Genomic DNA, 21,708 nt, shown 5'->3' on the forward strand with positions numbered 1-21,708 from the left:
CGTGTGCAGTTGTTCGCCTTATCGAGCGCTTTCTTCTGGACTTCTTTTGGGAATAAATAGCCAAGCTGTTTGTAAGATTTTGAGTTTTATTTGAATCATTTTTATTATGGAATTTACACAAAAAGGTATTTTATGAGATCTCATGATCACTCCCTATGATGAAACAGCGCATTTTGTTTTTCGTGAACTTAACTGTCATGTGGTTTTCAACATGTTGTTGGCCAGTCTTAGCCAAACTCGTACAAAGACTTTGAAAACTGATATTTTGGAGTGACAAAAAAAAATTACAAACATACGTGTAAGGATAATGGAAAAGGGCATCAAAATCCTTAAAAAGTATTCCAAACGACAAAAGTAACTCTAATGTTAGATATTTTTTCTTCTTCCCTAGTACCTCCGTCTTAAGAACAAGACTACACAAACACCAATGAACTTGAGGTAGTGTTGGTGTATTTCGGCCAAAACACTGGACATACTCACCCAGTGCCCGTTTTCACCTTAAAGGGTTACATAATACAATGGTTGCTTAGATACAAACGGTGACACGAAACTGTCTTTTTTTCTTTCTTTTTTTGTGCATAAATACCATTACCTTCATTCCTAATTTTTTCCTTTTGAATTTAAACCCAGGATTCATACTGTAAGTGGAACATAAGTGAGCTAGTATAGAAACTAGCTTCTGGTTTTTACAAGAAGAACAAGAAGTTGTTACTGGAACTAAAGACCGTGTTACAAGCCGGCTACGAAAAACTCACCCCTTGGATGAGAAACGTACGTCTGCTCCATGGCATTGCAACTTCGTCCCAGACAAAACTGGTCTTAGTTCCCTATCTTTTCCCCGCAAAACTGTTTAAAACTTCAACATTACCTAATTGCATTTCACCTAAACCTAAAGATTTTGATACTGTGAAGAGTTCCTTCATACTGTCCTTAACATAACCATCTTTGGCATTCTACGTCTTCTATCTTCCATGTCTTTTGAAGACCCTATCTGGTACACCTGCTTGAGCTGCCACTGTGGCGCCTCCTGCCCTGAGGATGTGCACCCCGAACTTTGAAACGTCGTCCACCAAAGGACTTAATGCCTGTAAGATAACTTCTCTCACCTGGGTATACGACATGGGTTGATTCACTTCCCTAAGTTTATATCCCCCTTTGACTTTCGACAAATTACGGAACACAAAAGAGCTAGCATCTTTTATCTCAGCTAATTTGATATATTTCTGAAATAAATATAATGGGCAATAACCAGATTCACACTTGTTAATAACTATTGTTCTACCGTCTGGATTGAGCATCGGCCAGAAAGGGGCGAAAAACCAACATGGACAAACCAGTGTTCCAATAGCCTTACAAGCTTCTGTATGCTTGAGCACTCGAGGTATCAAAGAGATGGGAGGCACTACCCAATTATTCTCTGCATTCCAGTCTACTGTGAATGCATCAATTGCTTCACAACCTGGATTCCAGTATCTTGAATTGAACCTTTTTGTATTGTTGTTATAATAACTGGCGAATCTATCGGTAGAATGTGGGCCCCATAAATTATCTAGAACTGCAAAAACGTGTTCTGCAACACACCAATCGTCTTGATCTACAATACGACTTAACTTGTCTGCCTTTTCATTCTTTGATCTCGGAATCCACTCCATCTCAACGTGGATATTATGCATTAGGCACGTCTTACAAATGCTCTAAGCAATTTCTTGCAATTCTTTCTTCATACCACCTCCGGTTGCTATCCTAGCAACAGCCTGGTTGTCGGTTAACCATTTGGTCCTTCGGCAGGACAACTTTGTAGCCAGTGATACCAGAACTAAATCAACTGTTTTCGTTACCTCAAAGCGGAGCTCTTCCCTAACTCTATATTGTCCCACGTTCCCTATACTTACACCTCCCCGGTATCCACTAGATAGCCGCCAAAACCAGTTAAACTAGCGTCCGAATACACATTTTTAGAACATTCTTTGCAGGTTCCTAAACTGGATTCATTCATTTTAGTTATATTACTTTCCCAAAATTCCAGCTCACTTCTAGCTTCTGGGGAAATTGAGCATTCAAAATTCCATTTCGACCTGGTCTTGATAAGAAGATGCAAATACTTAGTCATTACATCGGCTGTAGTGCCTGTAGACTATTTTCCAAGTTTATTGCATTTAAGAAGAAATTCAAGAAAAAACCCTCCCGGTATGTAGTTGCTGTCCCTCCCTTGAATATATGTGAGCTTCAAGTAAAGAGCAAACAAAGATAATTAACAGCACGTTTAATAAAGATCTTTTTATCATTACACTCTCCTAATTACTTCAATCTAAATAGAATGAAAAGGCACACCGGGAGATGAGTTGGTATTCCAGAAATGATTTGTGCGTAATAACCCATAGTAAATTTTAGATAAATAACCCATATAAACGGCTCCATTATTTGCTTGAAAATGGCCTTGACTGAATAAAGATTTCAAATGATAACTTACCCAACTGAATACTTCTGAACCCCCTAGGATGTATGATAATTGCTGATTTGAAACCCTGTTCTGAATTCTGTTAACTTGTATACACCGAGGCGCTAGCGCTAAGCGTGGCCTTTTTATGAAGCGCGCCCTCACGAGATGGCCGTGAAAACTCGGCACTGCTGCAACATGGCCGCCCCAAATTTCACCAAGAAATTTGCTAACTGTTAAGGCAATGGCAAAAACGTAACACTTCAGTTGAAACGATAAAAAGTTGAAGAACTCAGTTGCGATGAGAACACAGTTTTTTTTATTCTTACTCAAGCAAGCAGTTCCTCGTGCCACAAAGTCTAAAGGGAATGAGAGTTTGGGTTAGTAACAGATTGGCCAAACCAGGAGTATCACCCTCATCATACTTTGCCAGTCGCACCAGCCGGGCCACTGGGCGTTTGTACTCTCGGTCGTTGACTCGAACACTGACTACCCTCACTCTCTGGTCAACACCAGGAAACACTTGTGTAATCGTCCCCACTGGCCACTGAGACCTTGGGAGCTGGGGATCTGCTATCATCACAACATCTCCCTCCGACAGGTTTTCCTCTACCCTTTGCCATTTCTGGCTGGTTTGCAGGTTAGGAAGATAGGACCTAACAAAGTGACGCCAAAACTGATCGGCTAGTACTTGACTGTGCCACCAATTCCTGCGACCCTTCAGCTCTCTCTCGTCATAGACCACCATCGGAAGTGCTGGATCCCGTCGCCTCATAAGGAGCATGTTTGGAGTTACTGGATCCACGTCAGCAATCTCAGAGGAGGCGTATCCCAGAGGTTTTGAATTGAGGATACCCTCAACCTCCACTAGCACTGTGCGAAAAACTGCGTCAGTTACGGTCCTATCTCCAAGTACTGCCTTTAAAGCTCCTTTGGCTGATCTGACTTCCCGCTCCAAAGTACCCCCAAAATGGGGCGCATTGGGGGGGTTAAATTTGAATTTGACCTTGTACTTGGCAAGTCGCTGCACAATATCCAGCTCCATTGCCTTTAAAGTCTGCTCGATTTCTGTATTGGCCACCTTGAAATTTGTTCCACAGTCACAAAGAAGTTCAAAGGGAACTCCTCTGCTAGAGGCGAAGCGCCTGTAGGCCATCAAGAAGTGATCGGCATCCAGACTTTCTAGAATATCGAGGTGCACTGCTCGGGTGGTCATGCATTTGAAGAGTAGCCCCCATCGTTTTTCCTGCCGCCGCCAAATTTTAACCGTCAGGAGCCCAAAACAGTCTACTCCTGTAGAGTAGAAGGGTGGCTTTTCCAGCCGCAGCTTGCATTCTGGAAGATCTCCCATGCGGGGCACCCTGGGCGTCCCTCGCCAGCGACGGCATTCTGGGCAAGCATGCAAGATTCCCTTTACCATACTGCGCCCCCGCAAGATCCAAAACCGGCGCCGCAAATGGGCGAACACTTGATCAGTACCAGCCTGATGACTAAAATAGGCATCAGCATCCTTTATCAGGAGTTTTGTGACAGGATGGTGTGGGTCAAGAACAACTGGATGGGGCTCAACCAAAGCAGTGTCTGTTGAGGAAGCCTTCCTTAGGCGACCTCCAACTATAATCAGCTTGTTAACTGGGTCAAGCTCCGGTGCCAACTCAAGAAGACGACTATTTCGAGACAGCTCCTTATTGGACAAAAGAGCACCGACTTCCTCCTTAAAGGTCTCGCTCTGTGCCTTTCGAAGCAACAAAATCTCCACCTCCTGGGTTTGTTCTGGAGTTAGAATACCATCCAGCAACTGATCATCTGGGTACAGCTGCCTTCCAACTGCACTGACCAATTCTGTCCAACTTGAAAAGGCTGTAAAGTCAACATCAACCTCTGAGGTAGGCACTGTGAGACCACAGAAGACACTCTTGATTTCATTTTGTTCAACGATAGAGTTGACACGAGTTTGTGCCAAGATACATGCACTGTCCTTCTGCCACTCCTCTTGCGGGTCATGAAGCCACCCTGGGCCATCAGTCCATCTGGAGCCTTTCCCTAATTTGGAAACTGGTAAGCCGCGGGTGACATCGTCAGCAGGGTTATCCTCACTTCGAACATAGCGCCACTCCATACCCTCAGACAATGTTTGTATCTCGGCTACACGAGTTCCAACGAAAACCTTGAACCTGCATGACTCTGACTGAACCCAACTGAGTACAGTGGTGGAGTCGCTCCACATCAGAGTATACTCAACATCAACTGTAAGAGCCTCTAGGACGACTTGCGCGAGTTGGGCACCAAGGAGAGCCGCCATTAGCTCAAGAAGTGGCATAGATAGCAGACGCTTTGGTGCTACCCGACATTTGACTAACACAAAGCTTGTGTGGATCTCCCTAACGCTGTCAGCGGTACGTAAGTAGGCAACCGACCCATACAACTTCTCTGAAGCATCACAAAAGACATGTAAGGACCTCTTCGCCGTGGCTGTCTCAACAGACGGTGGTGTATAATACCGTGACAACCGTATCTGTGGGATATACTCCAACTCCGTGCACCACTCTTCCCATCTCTGAGTTAAACCAGGATCAGTTACCCCTGGTCCCAATCCAGCTTTTCTAACCACAAATCACGAACAAGCAACTTGGCTCTAGCTGTGAAGGGTGCAATGTCCCCCAACGGTTCAATTGACTTGCAAGGGCCCTGAGGGCTATGCGCTTAGTCAGCACATTGTGTTCTGGAACCTTGGCTGGGTGATACAGCTCATCACTCTTCCAGTCCCAGCATAGCCCAAGAGCTGGCTCTGGATCGCCCCCCTGTGGGTCCAGTGACAACGATTGTACCTGGCGAGTTGAACAAGCCTCATTGGGAAGACTCTCAAGTACTGTGGGGTGACTACTCGCATACTTCACCATCTGGAATCCTACTTCTTGTAAACATTTGCGAGTGCTCTGGACAAGTTGGATAGCCTCTTCTTCAGTGTCTCGACTGGCCAGCTGGTTGTCTACGTAGGTCTCTTTCTCTATTGTAGACTGAACACGTGGATACTGGTCTACCCGGTCCACAGCAGCTTTCTGAAGGGCAAATGTTGCACAGCACGGACTACATGCAGCCCCGAATGGAAGCACCAACCACTCTATGACAACCCATTTGTCAAGATGCTCATCTTTCCAAAGAAACCGAAACATTCGTCGCTCTTCCGGTCGGAGTCTAACTTGATGAAACATGGCGGTTATATCGCCTGAAACCGCCACTCGACCCTGACGAAATCGTAAGAGAACATCCAACAGAGATGGACCCAAGGTGGGGCCGGCAACCAGTTCATGATTGAGGCTCTGGCCTCCAAACTCAAATGAGCAATTGAAAACGAGACGGTTTTTCCCACTACTTTGTACAACATGACATGGAATATACCAACCTCGTAGTTGGTCTGCCGACAAGTCATCCACCGGTCCAAGAACCCTGACCTGTTTCTGGTCTTGGAGTTTCCGGATGTACGTGCGACAATAATCTGCCAACTCTGAGTTTCCCTCAATCTTCCTCTGGTTTGAGCGGGCCAATGCCAATACTGCTTGTGGGAGACTGGAAGGTTTCTTGTGGTTAGGCTTCCACAAGAGTGGAGTTTCAAGCCGCTTCACCCCATCAACATCAACTTCCCTGGTGTTCTCTTCCAGCATGTTGATGGCAAGCTTGTCAATCCTCGAGCGGGTTACCTGCTTTTCATTTACCTGTGGTAATTTATCAACTGTCATTAATTGGTGCAACTGCTGGTCCGGTTGCTGTGTAGCACATGATGTGAACAGAATGCCTCGGCCCTCCAAAGTTTTACCAGGGATTTGGAGACCTTGGTGACCAAGGACAGTCCAGCCAAACAAGGTGTTTACTGCCACGGGGGAACTACACTTTGGACCACAGCAGACTTCAGACGAAAGCGTGAGTTCGACATGGTCCGCACCGATGAGCACAGACGGTTGAACCCTGTGGGCCGAAAACAATGCTAGCCCTCGTAAGTGAGGCCACTTGTTTTGTAGATCCTCTGCAGACACACTGTAATCAACTAGCTGAACGTCTGGGGCGCTGAAAGCACACTGTATGCCGTTCAGACAGTTCGTGGAGGCTGGTGCGGTGGTCACCTTCGCATTCTTTACACTTTTTAGGATACACACATTCCTTCTCATGTTTCTTTGCACATTTTTTTACATCATTGGTTTGTCGTCAACCACTGCAACTTCTGTTCTCTTGTCAGGCCCTGAAATTTTTGACAAGTTTCGAGGTAGTGGCCTGATTCTCTGACTTTGCAATACAAACAGCTAATCCTCTGTGGAGTCATTGCAGATGCATTGCTTTCACTCGGGACCTTGGTCTCAGTAGCAATCTTCTTTCTGACTGCTGATGCAGTCGCTGCTGACTGAGGACTGGCTTTGGCCATGTAAGATCTGGATGGATACGGTTGGTTGGATGGAGACTTCTTTTGCCCCTGACTCTGCCATTGTGAAGACTCCCTGGGGGACTTTGACTTGCTTGCCTTTTCTAGGAGGATCAAACTAGCTGGGCCAGTCTTCTTCTTTAACTATCGATTAAGATCATGTACTGTGTATCTCATACCATGGCCTTGATTCCACATTTTGGACAGGAATTCTGAGTGAAGCCTCTCAGGCAAATTTTTGACAAGCTCAGTGGCATAGCGGTGGTGCTTAAGCTCATCACTAAAGTCCAATTTTTCAGCTGTTTTTACTGCTGTGGCCTGCTCATCTGAGACATCACGGAGTCCAGACCAATCATTGTACGCAAGGACAGGACGGGCCTCTAGCTGATTCAGTAGGCCTTGGACTATTCGTGCTGGATCCCCATATGCCTTATGCAACTGCTTCATAGTCGCCGCATATGCTCCATCTCCCAAGATGAGATTACTGTCAGCAATGGCTAGAGGACGACCTCCGAGATGACTTCGTAGGTAGGTGAATTTGGTGGCATTTGGCAGTTGATGCATGGGGCCTTTCATGATGCTGTCCCATAGAGATCTAAAGGTTACATACTGCCTAACATCATGCTCACTGTCGAACTTAGGGATGTCCAACTTGGGGAGGCTATCCCAAATTCCAAAGCCATAGCCAAACGGGCCTGCGAAAGTCGTCACAGGGCCTTTACTGGCATTGGCAGCAGGAGTTGGGGATTTGTCCTTAGCCTTGGAAGATCCCTTAAAATACAGACGGTTTAGAAACAGTTGAACGGTTGGTGTTAATCCCCCTTCATTCCGTTCGTCTTATGGTGTTGGACAGTTCAACAGTTTGAAAAGAACCGTCTGCCCTGGACTGTCTAGCTTCACGAGCAACCCTGACAACAATGGAGTTTGTGGCTTACACAGCCATGGTTGTGAACAAAAGATCCTATTCAGGCAGAACTTCATTGGCCCTGGTCAGCCTTCCTGGGCTGGCCGTGAGGATTAGTGGTTAACACCTTGTGATAGGAAGACACAAAATCAACTGCATTCCAGGCTAGAGACATTTATCTAGCTTTATATACATTTTGAGTGGGTATTTCATGACAAAAAAGCATCGCCCCAAGATAATTGTTCGTGTTTAAGCGTTTTTTAGACTGGAAAATAAATGCGTTTATATGGGAGTGACGGGGAATGCCAAAAACGGTTGCCTCATTTTACCGCCTAATCTATCGTCTATGAAAGGAAATATTCACGTAGACGCAATGTGAATTTATTTGGAACTTCTGTCCCGTGTACCATATTCTTTGAAGGTAATAAAAAAAATGTCAAACTCCACATCAAATAGTGCTGCAAGTATGTGTTCGGTTCAGGCAGGGCTTGGACATTTTTTGCCGAACTTCGGATCGGTTGGGTTCGGACATGTACACACATGTACAAGTACAATGCACACTGAGACATGAAAGGCTCGCTACGATCGTGCTGCAAAGGCCTATAAAGTATTCCTACGTGTAAAATTATGAATCTGCTATCTCTCCCGATCCGCGAGCAACTTTGATTTGAATACCTTTTTTATAAACTTTTTCCCCAGAGTTTGTTTACGAGTACATTCCATATAAAGTTATCTCGAGGGTGTGACAGTTTCCGACCGTGTTTTGCCGACCAGAGGCAGTTGTGTTCAGACTCAACAAAACGACCGTAAGATTTGTGCAAATAGAAAAAAACAGCATGCTCAATTAGGACTTTCCTCCAGTACAGAATACAAGATTAAAATCAAATTTCGAGCAAATGTGTTTTGGTTATTTTTGCGAAATAGATGGCTTTTGAAAACTACGAAAATGGCTTTCGTTGCATATCTGAGGGGGAACCTCTCCAAGGACAGCGTGCACGTGACCAAAGGGGCGATTTTTCATCAGCCTCTTTTGAAGGAATAACAGCATTTTGTTATTTGAGATCTGACAAATTCCATTACAACGCATCTGCACTACGATCAAACCCTTCACGGTCAACTGAAAGGCAAGTTAGGCCACCGCGCGAACAAAAATCTCCTTGCGCTGCGCTGAAGCACAGCATGCACCGAACCGCTTGGCAAGCTTTTTAAGTTTAATAGGTAAAGCCAAACACCAGAGATAAGTATAAAACCCCACATGTTTGTTTTTCCAACAAGAATTTTGTGCAGCCACAAAGTATTCAAAGAGTACAAAAGAGTCGTACGTATAAAACATATTGCAACATGCACGCATTTACTATTGATTTAAAGAAAAAACATGTACTTGTATCCTTAAATCGTGCAGGTGCAGCTTCGAAGCAGAAAGCGCGTAGTTCGCGTACGTGTCTTCCTCGAACCTGCGAGCGCGCAATGCTGAGTCCCAGCTTGTGCACACGGGCACAAAAAAAGGTTTTATCTTTGACTACATGTTGGCGAACAGAACACTACGTCGTGTATGATTCAGGTAAATACTATTTCGAGTTAGTATATTCGATTCTGCAGGTATACAGTTAGGTGTGTATTTAACTCACGATACCGAGACAAAATATCAAGATTACAGGGTATTGCAACCTGAAAAGACTGGGTCTGGAAACTGACAGCGCAACACAACTACTCAATACTTGTGTTTTATCAGGAAGTTAAAACAGTCTCCCGATCAAAATCCTCCAGCGGAGCTGCAAAGTAAAGAGCTATTGTTATGACTAATCCACCAGACCACAGAACTCTATGATGCCGTAATGCAATGAGCTGTCCATTGTTTACTGGAAGCTGCAGAGTGCACGACGTACTCGACCGCAACGGTTTGGCCAGCCTCGCTGAAGCGTTCGTCTTTACGATGTTGACCGTCCGTGAGGCTTACCGTTTACAAAGCGTTGGACGCTTTCAAAAGCGTTTGTATTTTGACCTCACGCCTTAGAACAGTGTGAATGTTTGCTACCTTTATCACTCTTTGATGGGTCGTCATCATTGGAGGAACTTGATTCGCCCTGTTCTTCACCACTGGAAGTGTCTGTGTCCTCTCTTGAGGTCGATGGCTCTGGAACCTTGCCATTCTTGGTTGACTGCTGCCTGGGGGCACCATGCTGGGTTGGGGATTGACTGCCCACTCCTTCCATGGCGGATGCACCACTGGTTGGTGAGAACTTGGAAACTGGCATGTCACTGAACAAACGAACTGTGGGCAAAGACTGAACTAACACGGTGTTAGGAAGAAATACGGAGGCATTTGGGTTAAAGACTTGTGGCAAGGAACTGGCCACTTGTACGCCTGCTGCCTGGTGTGAAACATACGAGTCTGCCATAACACACGAAACCGGCGCATTTATTATCCCAGGAGGATGAGTGCTTGCCGCCCCATGTGAAATGTATGCGCCTGACATGACATGCGAAATGTGCGCGCTTGCTAGCCCAGGAAGGTAGGTGCTTGCCGCCCCGTGCAAACCGTATGCGCTTGATATGGTATGTGAAGTGTGTTGACTTGCTGCCTCGAGAGGGTTAACACTTGTCATGGGGATGGCCATGCTGTGCTGCTTTAACGGTACAGGCTCGGGCATGCACGCGTAAAGATTGACAGAGGTATTCATACCAATATCAGCCAACATGGATACAGAGGGCTCAGAAGTACTTACCCCTTCATTTACCCAAGCAAAGATTCTATCTTTAACTGACTCCACCTGCCCTGGTAAGTGACCACCCACTTTTGTTTGGTCTTTTTCTTCCTGATAAATTACATCAATTTCAATGTCTCAGTCTCTCAGTTTCTAGTTCTATCTCTGCCCGCCTCAAATCTGAGTTGATTTGAATTTCCATCTGCTTGGCTTGGAACTGGACTTTCGCTCTTTCCTCTTCCGCCTTCCTCCTGAGCTCCTCCAGTTTCCTGCGTGATTCCTGTGCAGCAAGACGTCTTGTGATCTTTGACTTGGATGATCTTGCTGAGGAGCTGCGTGAGGTCCAGCTGTACATGGAGGGAGGTCGTCCTGTATCGGGCACATCAGCATCCGCAGGTTGCCTGGGCAGAGAAACACTTGGTTGATTAGGAAAACTTGAAGGCTGTATGACATGGTGGTCATGGGCCTCAGGAACATGTTGCGGAAAACCCCCTTGGGTTTCTGGAACATGTGGCGGATAATGCTCTTGGGCTTCTGGTACATGTGGATAATGTCCCTGGGGATCCGGAACATGTGGCGGATAACGCCCCCGACGAACATGTAGGGTTTCTTCAGCTTGGGTTTCAGTAGTGACAGACATGTTGAACTTGACAGTTCTTAGTTAGCTGGATGTCATCCGGCTCGAAGGACCAATTTTCTGTAGACTATTTTCCAAGTTTAGTTGGCAATCTGGTTTAGTGCATTTAAGAAGAAATTCAAGAAAAAACCCTCCCGGTATGTAGTTGCTGTCCCTCCCTTGAATATATGTGAGCTTCAAGTAAAGAGAAAACAAAGATAATTAACAGCACGTTTAATAAAGATCTTTTTATCATTACACACTCCTAATTACTTCAATCTAAATAGAATGAAAAGGCACGCTGGGAGATGAGTTGGTATTCCAGCAATGATTTGCGCGTAATAACCCATAGTAAATTTCAGATAAATAACCCATATAAACGGCTCCATTATTTGCTTGAAAATGGCCTTGACTGAATAAAGATTTCAAATGATAACTTACCCAACTGAATACTTCTGAACCCCCTAGGATGTATGATGATTGCTGATTTGAAACCCTGTTCTGAATTCTGTTAACTTGTATACACCGAGGCGCTAGCGCTAAGCGTGGCCTTTTTATGAAGCGCGCCCTCACGAGATGGCCGTGAAAACTCGGCACTGCTGCAACAGTGCCTATGACTAAATTCGTTTACATAATTTTACATGACCGGGCGACGATGATCACCGAGCACTTTTATGTGCCAGAGTTGTAACTCTTGTGTCCTTCCTCCATGCTTGCCCCATAGCTGGAATACGTCATGCCCCTGCATCTGCCTGGTACTCCTCCGCTGGTTGCGGCACATCTACATCAAAGTATCTAAAGTCAATCCAATACGCCAAGTTAAAGCACTTAATAAAGTAGGTAAAGACTACATTAAAAGTGTGTCAGAAAACAACCAAGGGGGATTACTGTTTAATGTCCCACCTTAGCACAAGCAAGAAAATTAAAAACTCTAACACACCTAGATCAATGGGTTGTACAAACAGAGTATGCCAAATCAGAAACACAAAGCAAAGGGGTCATAACAGGCATCCCAGCAGATATAATAGATGAAGAAATAACCGTTACAGGCAAAAAACAAGGAGTTGTCAGAACTAAAAGACTCATGTGCAAACGTGACGGAAAAGCAGAAAAAAGTCTTTCCATCTGCCTGACTTTTACTACCCCAAATCTGCCTCCCAAGATACAACTGAGATATGAGTTCTTTTCGTCCCATAATTAATGCCAATAATGCTAGACTACCCCTGCCCCTTGACAAGAAAATGTCGCCTTTTTGAGAATTCAACCAAGTGTTTTTTTCAGGGAAAAAACATTTTCAGCAAAAATGTTCAGGCCAACTTATCCACAGTCTAATTCTAATTTGCATACTGTCAAAATGTGCCGACCTGTTTTCATCAAATTCTAGAAAGAAATCTGCCAACTGATACTGGTATTCCATTTTGTCCTCTAAATTTCAATTTGAAATACAGAAATACTAGACAGTGCTTGAATAACAAATTGTTTATTAAATGTATTGTTAGGGGGCAATTACCACTTGGTTTAAGTTTCAGAAAATGTGACGTGTTGGTTTTTGTGTTTAAAAGACCGTTTAAAAGACTTCTATGAGCCTACCTGCAACTCAAGTCATGTCTAATTTGGAGTATACAGCAGATTTCATCATAGGTATACCCACCCTCAAAATAATGTTGAATCAGTTCGTCTCTTATGAAAACTATTAAGGAATCAAAAGTGTAAATAATTTATTATTTACATTCCGTTCTGTGGGATGTCGTGCAGGGACAGACAGAAATATCACAAAAGCTATAGATAAAGTCAAGGTGTTAACGAGTAAAGTTACGTCTAGAGTAACTAAGTTATCGAGAAAAACAATCTGCCCTTACAAAAGTCTGTTTTGTTAGTTCATTTTTGTAACAAAAATGGTATTTTTTCATATAAACGTCACTTTACCCATATCAGGATATTATTTCTTCTTTCAAGTGGAGTTCGCGCAACTGCAAAACGAATACATCAAGGGTAAAAAACAAAAACCACGGGCGACGCACGACGGGGCGACGCACGACGGGCGACGCACGACGGACGACCCAGGACGGACGACGCACGACGAACGAGGCACGACGGGCGCGGCACAACGGACGACGGCAGATATGGAATTCCATAGTATGGTGTACTATTTACGACAAACATTTCTCTCTCTCTTTAGCTTCCCTCCAGGCGACGCAACTACACGACGCGACGGCACGACGGCTCCCTTGCGTCGTGCCGTCGGGTCGCACCGTCGTCTTCTTGCCATTACTTTTGTACACACACGACGCGTCGTGTCGTGTGTTGCGTCGTGCCGTCGCCCGTCGCGTCGTGCTGTCTTGGGTCCTTTCCTTGTTGCAATTTCTTTCTGCCTAAACGTCGCCCTTCCGTCGCCCGTCGCGTCGTACCGTCGTGCGTCGCGTCGTACGTCGTGTCGTGCATCGCGTCGCCTTTTACGTCGCCTGAAGCGCGACGCGACGCACGACACGACACAACGCTACGCGTCGTGTGCTGTCGCCCTTTGCTTCACGGTGTTTATAGAGGGTTCTTTAACTGTTTCTTTCATTTCCCCCGGCCCGTGCTTGTACAGTACATGCCATAGGTGCCAGTCTTTGATTCTGTTGTTCTTTTTCGTGGGTTCTTTTTAACTTTGCGTTTTCATTAAGAGTGATTTGTTGAAGAAAACTCTTTTCCTTTTTTAAATCAAATGTAATCAAAAAGTGCTTTGCGAACATTGTGTTCAGGAAATATATAACATTAACGTCAGCCACAACGTTTAGCTTGTCCTGATCATTCTAAGATACATCAATCATTATTATGTGATTGCAAAAATGTAACATGTGAATCTGATGAGAAATTAAGCGTGAGGCCAAACAGAGAGGAAGAAAAGACACCGTCACAATGGTAGTAGGATCTGCAGTGTTTCATTAAGAAACACGCCAGCGGACTAATATCATTGAAAGTGTGTTGCTGATGAAGTTAACGAGGAAGAGTAAACTGAAGGAAGACTGAAGACTGAATATTCTGAGAGTAATAATATAGGGCAGGCTGGGTGGTAATATAACTACCTAAGCCCGTGGTCAAACTTGCAGTGGTACAATTGTAGATAAATTGTCTGGAGGAGTGTCAGAACTACTTGGAAATTTGCCAGCATAGATCACAGAGAATTCTTTATAAGGTTACAAATCTACCACAAATGGAAACCTTATCAACGGTCTTGAAAAGAAATTGTGCGGACATTCGAACAAGGATCAGCAAGGTAAATTAAAAAGTGACGAATTCTTGGCTTACACTAATTATGTGAGAGCACCTACATACGCGGATTTTCCTTTTGCTCGTTTTCATATTTTTTTTCGATCAAATATGACAAAAACTAATTCAATTTGATGAATGGCTGAAATAACCCCCCCCCAAAAAAAAATCAACGTCTGCAGCTAAGGGCATGTATTTTGGAAGCGCGATGGATGGAAATGAGAGAAAACAAAAAATCATTGCTGGAAATTTAAGGAGTGACCAATTCTGAGCTTGCGGTTTCCACTTTTTTTGAGAGCAGTTCCTACATATTCGGATTTTTTTTGCTCTTTTATCATTTTTTTCAATAACATGTGACAGAAATTAATCCCAATTAATGAATCGATGAGATAAAAACAATAAAAATCAACACCAAAGAGCGAATTGCATGTACACGTACTTTGCAAGAAAGGTGGGCTGAAATGAAAGAAAACAGTAAAGGCGCCCTCTATAAACACCATGATATTGTACACCATACTATGAAGCTAAGGGCGACACCACACGACGCGTCGCGCGTCGTGTCGTGCGTCGCGTCGTGCTTCAGGCGACACGATGCAAGACATGACGTACGACGCGACAGGCGACGGAAGGGGTGACGTTTAGGCAGAAAAAAATGCAACAAGGAAAGGACCTAAGACAGCACGATGCAACGGGCGACGGCGCGACACGACGCTGGTTGCGTCGCCTAGAGGGAGGCTAATGAGAGAGAGAAATGTGTGTCTTAAATAGTACGCCATAAATAGATAGAGTCGACTCCTCTCATGCAAATCGCCAACCCCAAAGATGCTGGCACACAAACAGAAGAAACAACGGGAACACAAACTGAACACATGAGGTACATTTGTAACGATCAATACTGTAATATACCAGACCATAGAGGGCGCTAGTCAGTCACTCCTTTCGGATAGGTCTCAGAGCTCACGTTGGAAATAAAAGAGTAGCTGAAGTTGTCACCTAAATGCAGGTCGTCCTGGCTCCATAATAACCCTCCACACATAACATGGTGGCAGCGCGGTCCTACCTCGCCATTTGCACTACCGATATTCACATCATCGCCTAAAACAAGGTGAGATTGACTCGGAAATGTGCCGTCGTTTCTGTGAAAATGACTGAGTGACAATCCATGTACGCATGTATGCATAGACTGTGTGTACAGTAGCCTCTTGACGCCTGTGTGTATAGCTTAGGATCGTCACGTGCAGCATGTACTGATACTCGCATAGTCTATTGAGGTCAGAGGTCATCTCAACTTACAAGTAGGAACAATGACAGACTCAGTCACACCTCGCATGACCTGGGATGACCCAGATTTGCCCAGTGCCATACAGATTTTTCGGCAACAATGTGAGCTATATTTCTCTGTCAAGAATGTCAAACCAGAGAGGCCTACTGGACTTCGCATGTATAACTCATGGAGCTTACCTGAGGATGATGCGAAACAGCCTGACATTGTTTGGGATCGCTTCTCTGCCCAGATCACTCCGAGAACAAATTTCCGTGTTGATCGCCTGTACTGAAAGAAATTTCAGCAGAAGGATCTGTTGACGACTACTCGTCACGGCTAAAGCTACATGCCCAAACATGTCAATTTCGTGACGACAAGGAATTCGCAGACAGAATCGTCGAACAGTTCATTGCGGGAACGCGTCACCCAGATCTGCAAAAGCAACTCTTGGCTCGCGATGACACCTTGACCATTGATCAGTGTTTGGATATTGCTCGTACCCACGAGGCATCCTTGTCACACATGGAACAGCTAATCAATGTTCATCATGGTCAGTCTTCCATTAATGCATTACAGCGCCGACGCACATGTAGGAACTGTGGTAGGCAACACCCCTTCAGACCTCGTGAGTTATGCCCCGCCTACAACACAACATGTGATAACTGTGGAAAACGCAATCACTGGAGAAACGTGCAAGTCCAAACACCAACCCAGTGATTCTACGCGTGGCCGACAAAACCAGCGAACTCCCCGAGATACTCGTCGTCGCTCACAATCGCAGTCACGGTCCAAGTCGAGACAACGCCGTTCTTAACGCGACATGCACATGTTTGCAGACAGCGCCTCTCCGGTTTCGGGTGGTGACATTGAGGTTCCGTTCGAACAACTCACACTTGATATTGTTGTATCCGCTATTCGTCCAAATGCACGTGATCGCGACGAAGCCTACACATACGTACAACTGCGACAGGATACAGAACGTCGTATCATAAATCTACACGCGAAAGTCGACACGGGTGCCCAGACGAACACCATCCCTGTTCGCGTTTACCGTTGAATGTACCCAACTCACTCGGACTCACTGGTGCTGTTCTCAAAGCATACAATGGCACAGAGATTAAGCAATACGGCACTGACTCTCCCATGCAAACATGCCCAGTCCGAATGGCACAATGCTAAGTTTCACATCTGTGAGACCGATGGCCCAGCTATCATTGGTCTTCGCACGGCTCTGCAGTTGAACATTTCAGCCTTGAACTGTTCTGTTGAATCGCACGCTCAGTCTGACACAGACATCAGACCACAGAACCAGGCGATTCGCTCAGTTGAGGATTTTGTCTCCGCATACCCAGAGCAGTTCGACGCACTTGGAGATTTTCCTGGTGCATATCACATTGTGTTTCGCGATGGTGCACAACCCGTTGTACTCGCCCCACGTAAGTGCTCCATTCACATCCACGATGAACTCAAGTCGGAATTAGACAAAATGGAGGCACAGGGTGTCATCCGACGTGTTACCGAGCCCACAGATTGGGTTAGTAGCATCGCCATTTCGCGCAAGGCTAATGATCAGTTACGCGTTTGTTTGGACCCTAAAGACCTTAACGAGGCACTCATGCGATCTCACCATAAGACACCGACACTGTAGGAGATTACGCACAAACTTGCTGGCGCAACAGTTTTCAGCAAAATGGACGTGAAACACGGTTACTGGTCCATCCACCTCGACGAGGAGAGTTCACTGTTGACGACATTCAATAGCCCCTTCAGTCGCTATTGTTACAAGCGCATGCCGTTTGGCCTGGCAGTCAGTCAGGATATTTTCCAACATCGGATGGACCAGATACTCGAACAGTGTGAAGGCGTGATAGGAATCGCGGACGACATCATCGTCTTTGGAGACTCAGAACAGTCTCACGACAAGAACCTTCGTAAGCTCATGACTGTCGCTGCTGCAAACGGGCTGAAGTTCAACAGTAGCAAGTGCGCGATCAAAGACAAGCAGATCACATTCTTCGGCATGGTATATGATGCACGGGGTGTCCATCCATATCCAGCTGAAGTGGATGCCATAAAGGCCATGCCACCCCCTTCCGATAAGACACAGCTCCGCGAGTTTCTCGGAATGGTGACATACTTAAGGCCATTCATCCAGCACTTGTCGAGCCAAACCGCTGACTTGCGCGAGCTACTACGCAATGAATGTGAGTATGCATGGTCTCCAAGTCACCAACGTTGTTTTGAGAAAGTCCGCGATCTGATCTGCGACTCTGCTACTTTGCGGTACTTTGAACCCCACGACAATTCAAGTGGATGCATCGTCACGTGGTTTGGGTGCAACCTTGATGCAGGAAGGCGAGCCGATCGCCTATGCTTCAAAGGGACTCAGTAGTGCTGAGACAAGATATGCAAACATCGAGCGAGAAATGTTGGCGGTTGTCTTCGCTACCATACATATGTCTATGGTAAACATTTCATGATAGAGTCTGACCACAAACCACTTCAGATGATTCATCAGAAACCGCTCACATCTGCAACCCCTCGTCTATAGCGTATGCTTATGCGTCTCCAGCCATATGACTTCACTCTGCAGTATCGCCCCGGCAAGGAAGTTCCAGTCGCTGACAGTTTGTCACGCTCGCCAACAAACGACGGTACGCATATTCCGTTGGACATTCAGATAAATCTCGTGCATTTCACTGCCGATCGCCTCACAGACGTCAAACGCGAGACTGCGCGAGATCCAATTCTGCAGGAACTCCAACAGGTCATCGTATCTGGTTGGCCCGATCGGATGAGAGATCTGGCAGCTCCCCTACGACCGTATTGGTCATTCCGTGATGAGCTTGCAATAGCAGATGGCATTCTTATGAAAGGATGTCGCGTTGTCATACCCTCATCCATGCATGCATATACGCTGAACAAGCTGCGCAAAGGTCATCAGGGTGCAACTGTAGCCTGGAAAAATGACACACCTAAGAGAACTTTAGACACTGGGGGAAACTCGCTTGCAAAATACAAAAAAAAATGTTTCGCTGGGGATTAGCACAAAAAGATAAACAATCCGGGATCGGGTAAGGACAGGCGCGAGATCTTTGTAAAAAAAACATAACACAGAGAAAATTTCTTCAATTCCGGAACAACCAATCAAAAGAAGATTTATTCAAAAAAAGCAAGAGATTAACAAGAAATAAAAAAATAACTCCAAAGAGAAAGCGTCAGATACAGTGATTAATCTACCTAAAAAAAATCCTCGACGGTTAGACCAATGGACCAAAATAATGACCAGCCTTCACATGACCATAAACCAACTCAAAAGACCTTTAGACCCAGACCAAAAATCAAAAGAAAAGGACCAAACCAAGGAAAATTTAAACCGTGACCAAAAACCAAAACCAACGGAACTAACCAAAAGCAAACCAATTTTCAAACTATAACTCAAAGCCAAGTCAAACCACAACTATAAGCAAACAATATTCACTGTAACCTTAAAGCCAACACAGTATCAAGAAAAGTACAAATCGATTACACAAACAGCTTTAACAACCTGCAAAGAAAGAAAAAATGGATACTTATAAATGAAATGTTACGCAACAACAAAAAACATCTTCATATAATAACCTAGCAATGCACAGCCATGCTATATGTACTTAAGGTTAATCCGTCATAAACTTCTAGCATGGGAGGAAGGAGAGTAGGTAATGACTCTGACACTCAGCTCGTGAATAATAAAGATGTAATAAACAAAAGACTCTGACCTCTTCTTGGAAGGCAGGACACTCTAATCCTATGTGTAATCCCTACTTCCCTAGTCATAAACTAAGAGCTGCTGCCTCAACCATGTGGCAAAGAATAGAGAACAAAGAAACTGGCCTTACACAAGATAAAAATCACATGGTCGAAATATGAACAAGTGTATTCCATGTCTAAAATTTCTAACTAAAATACAAAAAAAAGGAAAAGATAAAGAAAAAATGTGTCCAAGCATCTCAAGTATTAAACAGCACAAAGTTCTTAGACAAGAGATTCCAACTTCTCGATCCTACATACTCCAATCATCTGACTTCTGAAACTAAAAAAACTTAGTCTACTAAACAAAACAACCTTATATAAAGAACAACTTCATGGCACTTCCAGCAAAAAATAAAAGAAAAAAAAGGAAAACCACAAGCAATACATGTAATAGGAACACTTCCAATAACCATGAACTCCAAAAGTTACAAGTGCCTGGGATAATCAGCAACTGAAAAAGGAGCGGAAACTTTTCACGGATACTAAAAAACAATACGCTCTGTTTCAAAAGATGAGCTTCAGCAAAAACATGAAAAGTTACATGACGCCCTCAGATTAAAGTAAAAAACACTTGCAAAACTACAGATATTTCTGCATCTCTAGGGAAAAATCAGCAAGTATCCTCAGACCTCCAAAAATGGATCAAAGGGAGAGCCAAAAAAAATATATCTCTGTCAAGGGAAAACTGCTGACTTGACTATAGAGCTAAACCTTAATATGTCAAAACAAAGTAAAGCGGCACATGATCATGTTCACAAAAAAAGGAAAAGGGGAGAAACTTACCAAGTCCACTGCAGGTCGATTCTTAAATACAGCAAGTGCAGATTTGGATGCCAGGTTACATGAGTGTTTACTCTCTGCCAGCTGACCTGCTACTGAAGCTTTAGCTATGCTACATGGACTTAAGTATGAAATAAACACCAGGGGGGCACACACTGCAACTCCAACTTAATACAGGCTGCATGTACCAATAAAAAAAATCACCCAAGTTAAAAATGCCTCCACTACACAACCAAGACAAAGCTCAGAGCGAAAGACACGGTATATTGGCTTAACATGAACCAAGACATTGACCAAGTTGTGAGCCAATGTTCTACATGTCAGGAACATCAGCGGTCTCAACCCAAGGAGACTCTACTTCCACACGAGTTGCCAACGCGACTATGGCAAATACTTGGCACTGACCTGTTCCACTTCGAAGGTAATGAGTACCTTCTGGTGGCTGACTATTACTCCAAGTTTCCTGTCGTGCGTAGAATGCCTGCAAACTGCACAAGTCGTGCAGTGATTGATGCCACTCAGCAAATCTTCTCAGAGCAAGGTGTGCCGGAGAAGGTTATTAGTGACAATGGCCCACATTATGCCTCTACAGCATACAACACATTCGCTAAGGAATGGGGTTTCACACGTTACGTTGTCGCCCCATTTCCCACAGTCGAATGGTTTCGCTGAGAGAATGATCCAAACCGTTAAGCGTACCATGACCAAAGCAAGGGCCAGTGGACAAAACATTAGCATGGCTCTTCTCTGTCTAAGGACGACTCCAGTGGACAGCAAACTTCCAAGTCCAGCAGAACTGCTTTGTGGAAGGCAGTTTCAGAGCAAGCACACATCAGAGCACAAAGACCAAACATACCGGCGCCTACAGGATAGACAAGCACAGCAGAAAGTCTACCACGACAGATATGCCCATGATCTCAAGCCACTCCAACCTGGCCAATTAGTGTGTGTCCAGGATCCGAACACTTGTTTATGGACACCAGCACAAGTTAAGCAGTGCTGTGAGGAGCCACGTTCATATGTCATAGTGACTCCCAACGGTCGTGAGCTCAGACGCAATCGTCGTCATCTTGGTGACATTGAACCTGTCAAGAAATGCGTCACATTCGAAGATGGCTCACCACCGTCTCGTGATAGCCCAACACGAGACAATCAGAACACTCCCACTATCACGTGATCTGGTCGACAAGTCAGACCACCAAAAAGACTCGATCTGTAAACAGTTTTATGAACACTATCACCATCATTTTCTTTGATGTTGTTATTACTTTTTTTTAACAGGCAAAGTGTTGGATTAGTGTTTTGCAGATGACTACATTATACAAGTATAACACTACCTTATTTATTTATTTATTTTTTTTTTCTTTTTTTCTTTTTCGTGAAAGTGGAGCCATACAGCTCCATTTATTCAATCACTCAAAATTTACAGCTAGAGGTACAGCTAAATAAACAGGGTTATTACGTTTCCTTTACTAATAAAAAAACAGATAATTAAGTACATGTTTTTTTAAAAATAAAAAGGTACCATTAAAAGGCTATTGGTTTCC

At 44.6% G+C, this 21,708-nt stretch overlaps 1 protein-coding gene across 2 annotated transcripts; it reads right to left on the reverse strand.

Annotated features, from left to right (window-relative positions):
- Window positions 1-433: 433 nt before the first annotated feature.
- Window positions 434-13,138, reverse strand: LOC147799104 (uncharacterized). Of its 2 annotated transcripts, none has more exons than XM_087137039.1 (2): window positions 11,515-12,856; window positions 434-10,858 (listed from the first exon to the last, which is right to left on the reverse strand). In XM_087137039.1, the coding sequence occupies exon 2, from the start codon at window positions 4,755-4,757 to the stop codon at window positions 2,763-2,765; it is 1,995 nt and encodes a 664-aa protein (XP_086993165.1). In that variant the 5' UTR covers window positions 4,758-10,858; window positions 11,515-12,856; the 3' UTR covers window positions 434-2,762. The 2 variants fall into 2 exon arrangements, 1 of the variants encoding a protein (XP_086993165.1); XR_015425288.1 differs by lacking the exon at window positions 434-10,858 and adding an exon at window positions 10,865-11,268 and having other exon boundaries at window positions 11,515-13,138.
- Between the last annotated feature and the right edge of the window lie 8,570 nt (window positions 13,139-21,708).

This window comes from Acanthaster planci, linkage group LG05, assembly GCF_054643075.1.
Source record: "Acanthaster planci isolate LZ-2023a linkage group LG05, COTS_SCS, whole genome shotgun sequence".
Taxonomy (NCBI): Eukaryota; Metazoa; Echinodermata; class Asteroidea; order Valvatida; family Acanthasteridae; genus Acanthaster; species Acanthaster planci.

What these genes read in the sequence shown, in the direction of transcription:
- LOC147799104 (XM_087137039.1), bottom strand. Translation starts at nt 4,757, where the DNA reads ATGCCACTTCTTGAGCTAATGGCGGCTCTCCTTGGTGCCCAACTCGCG.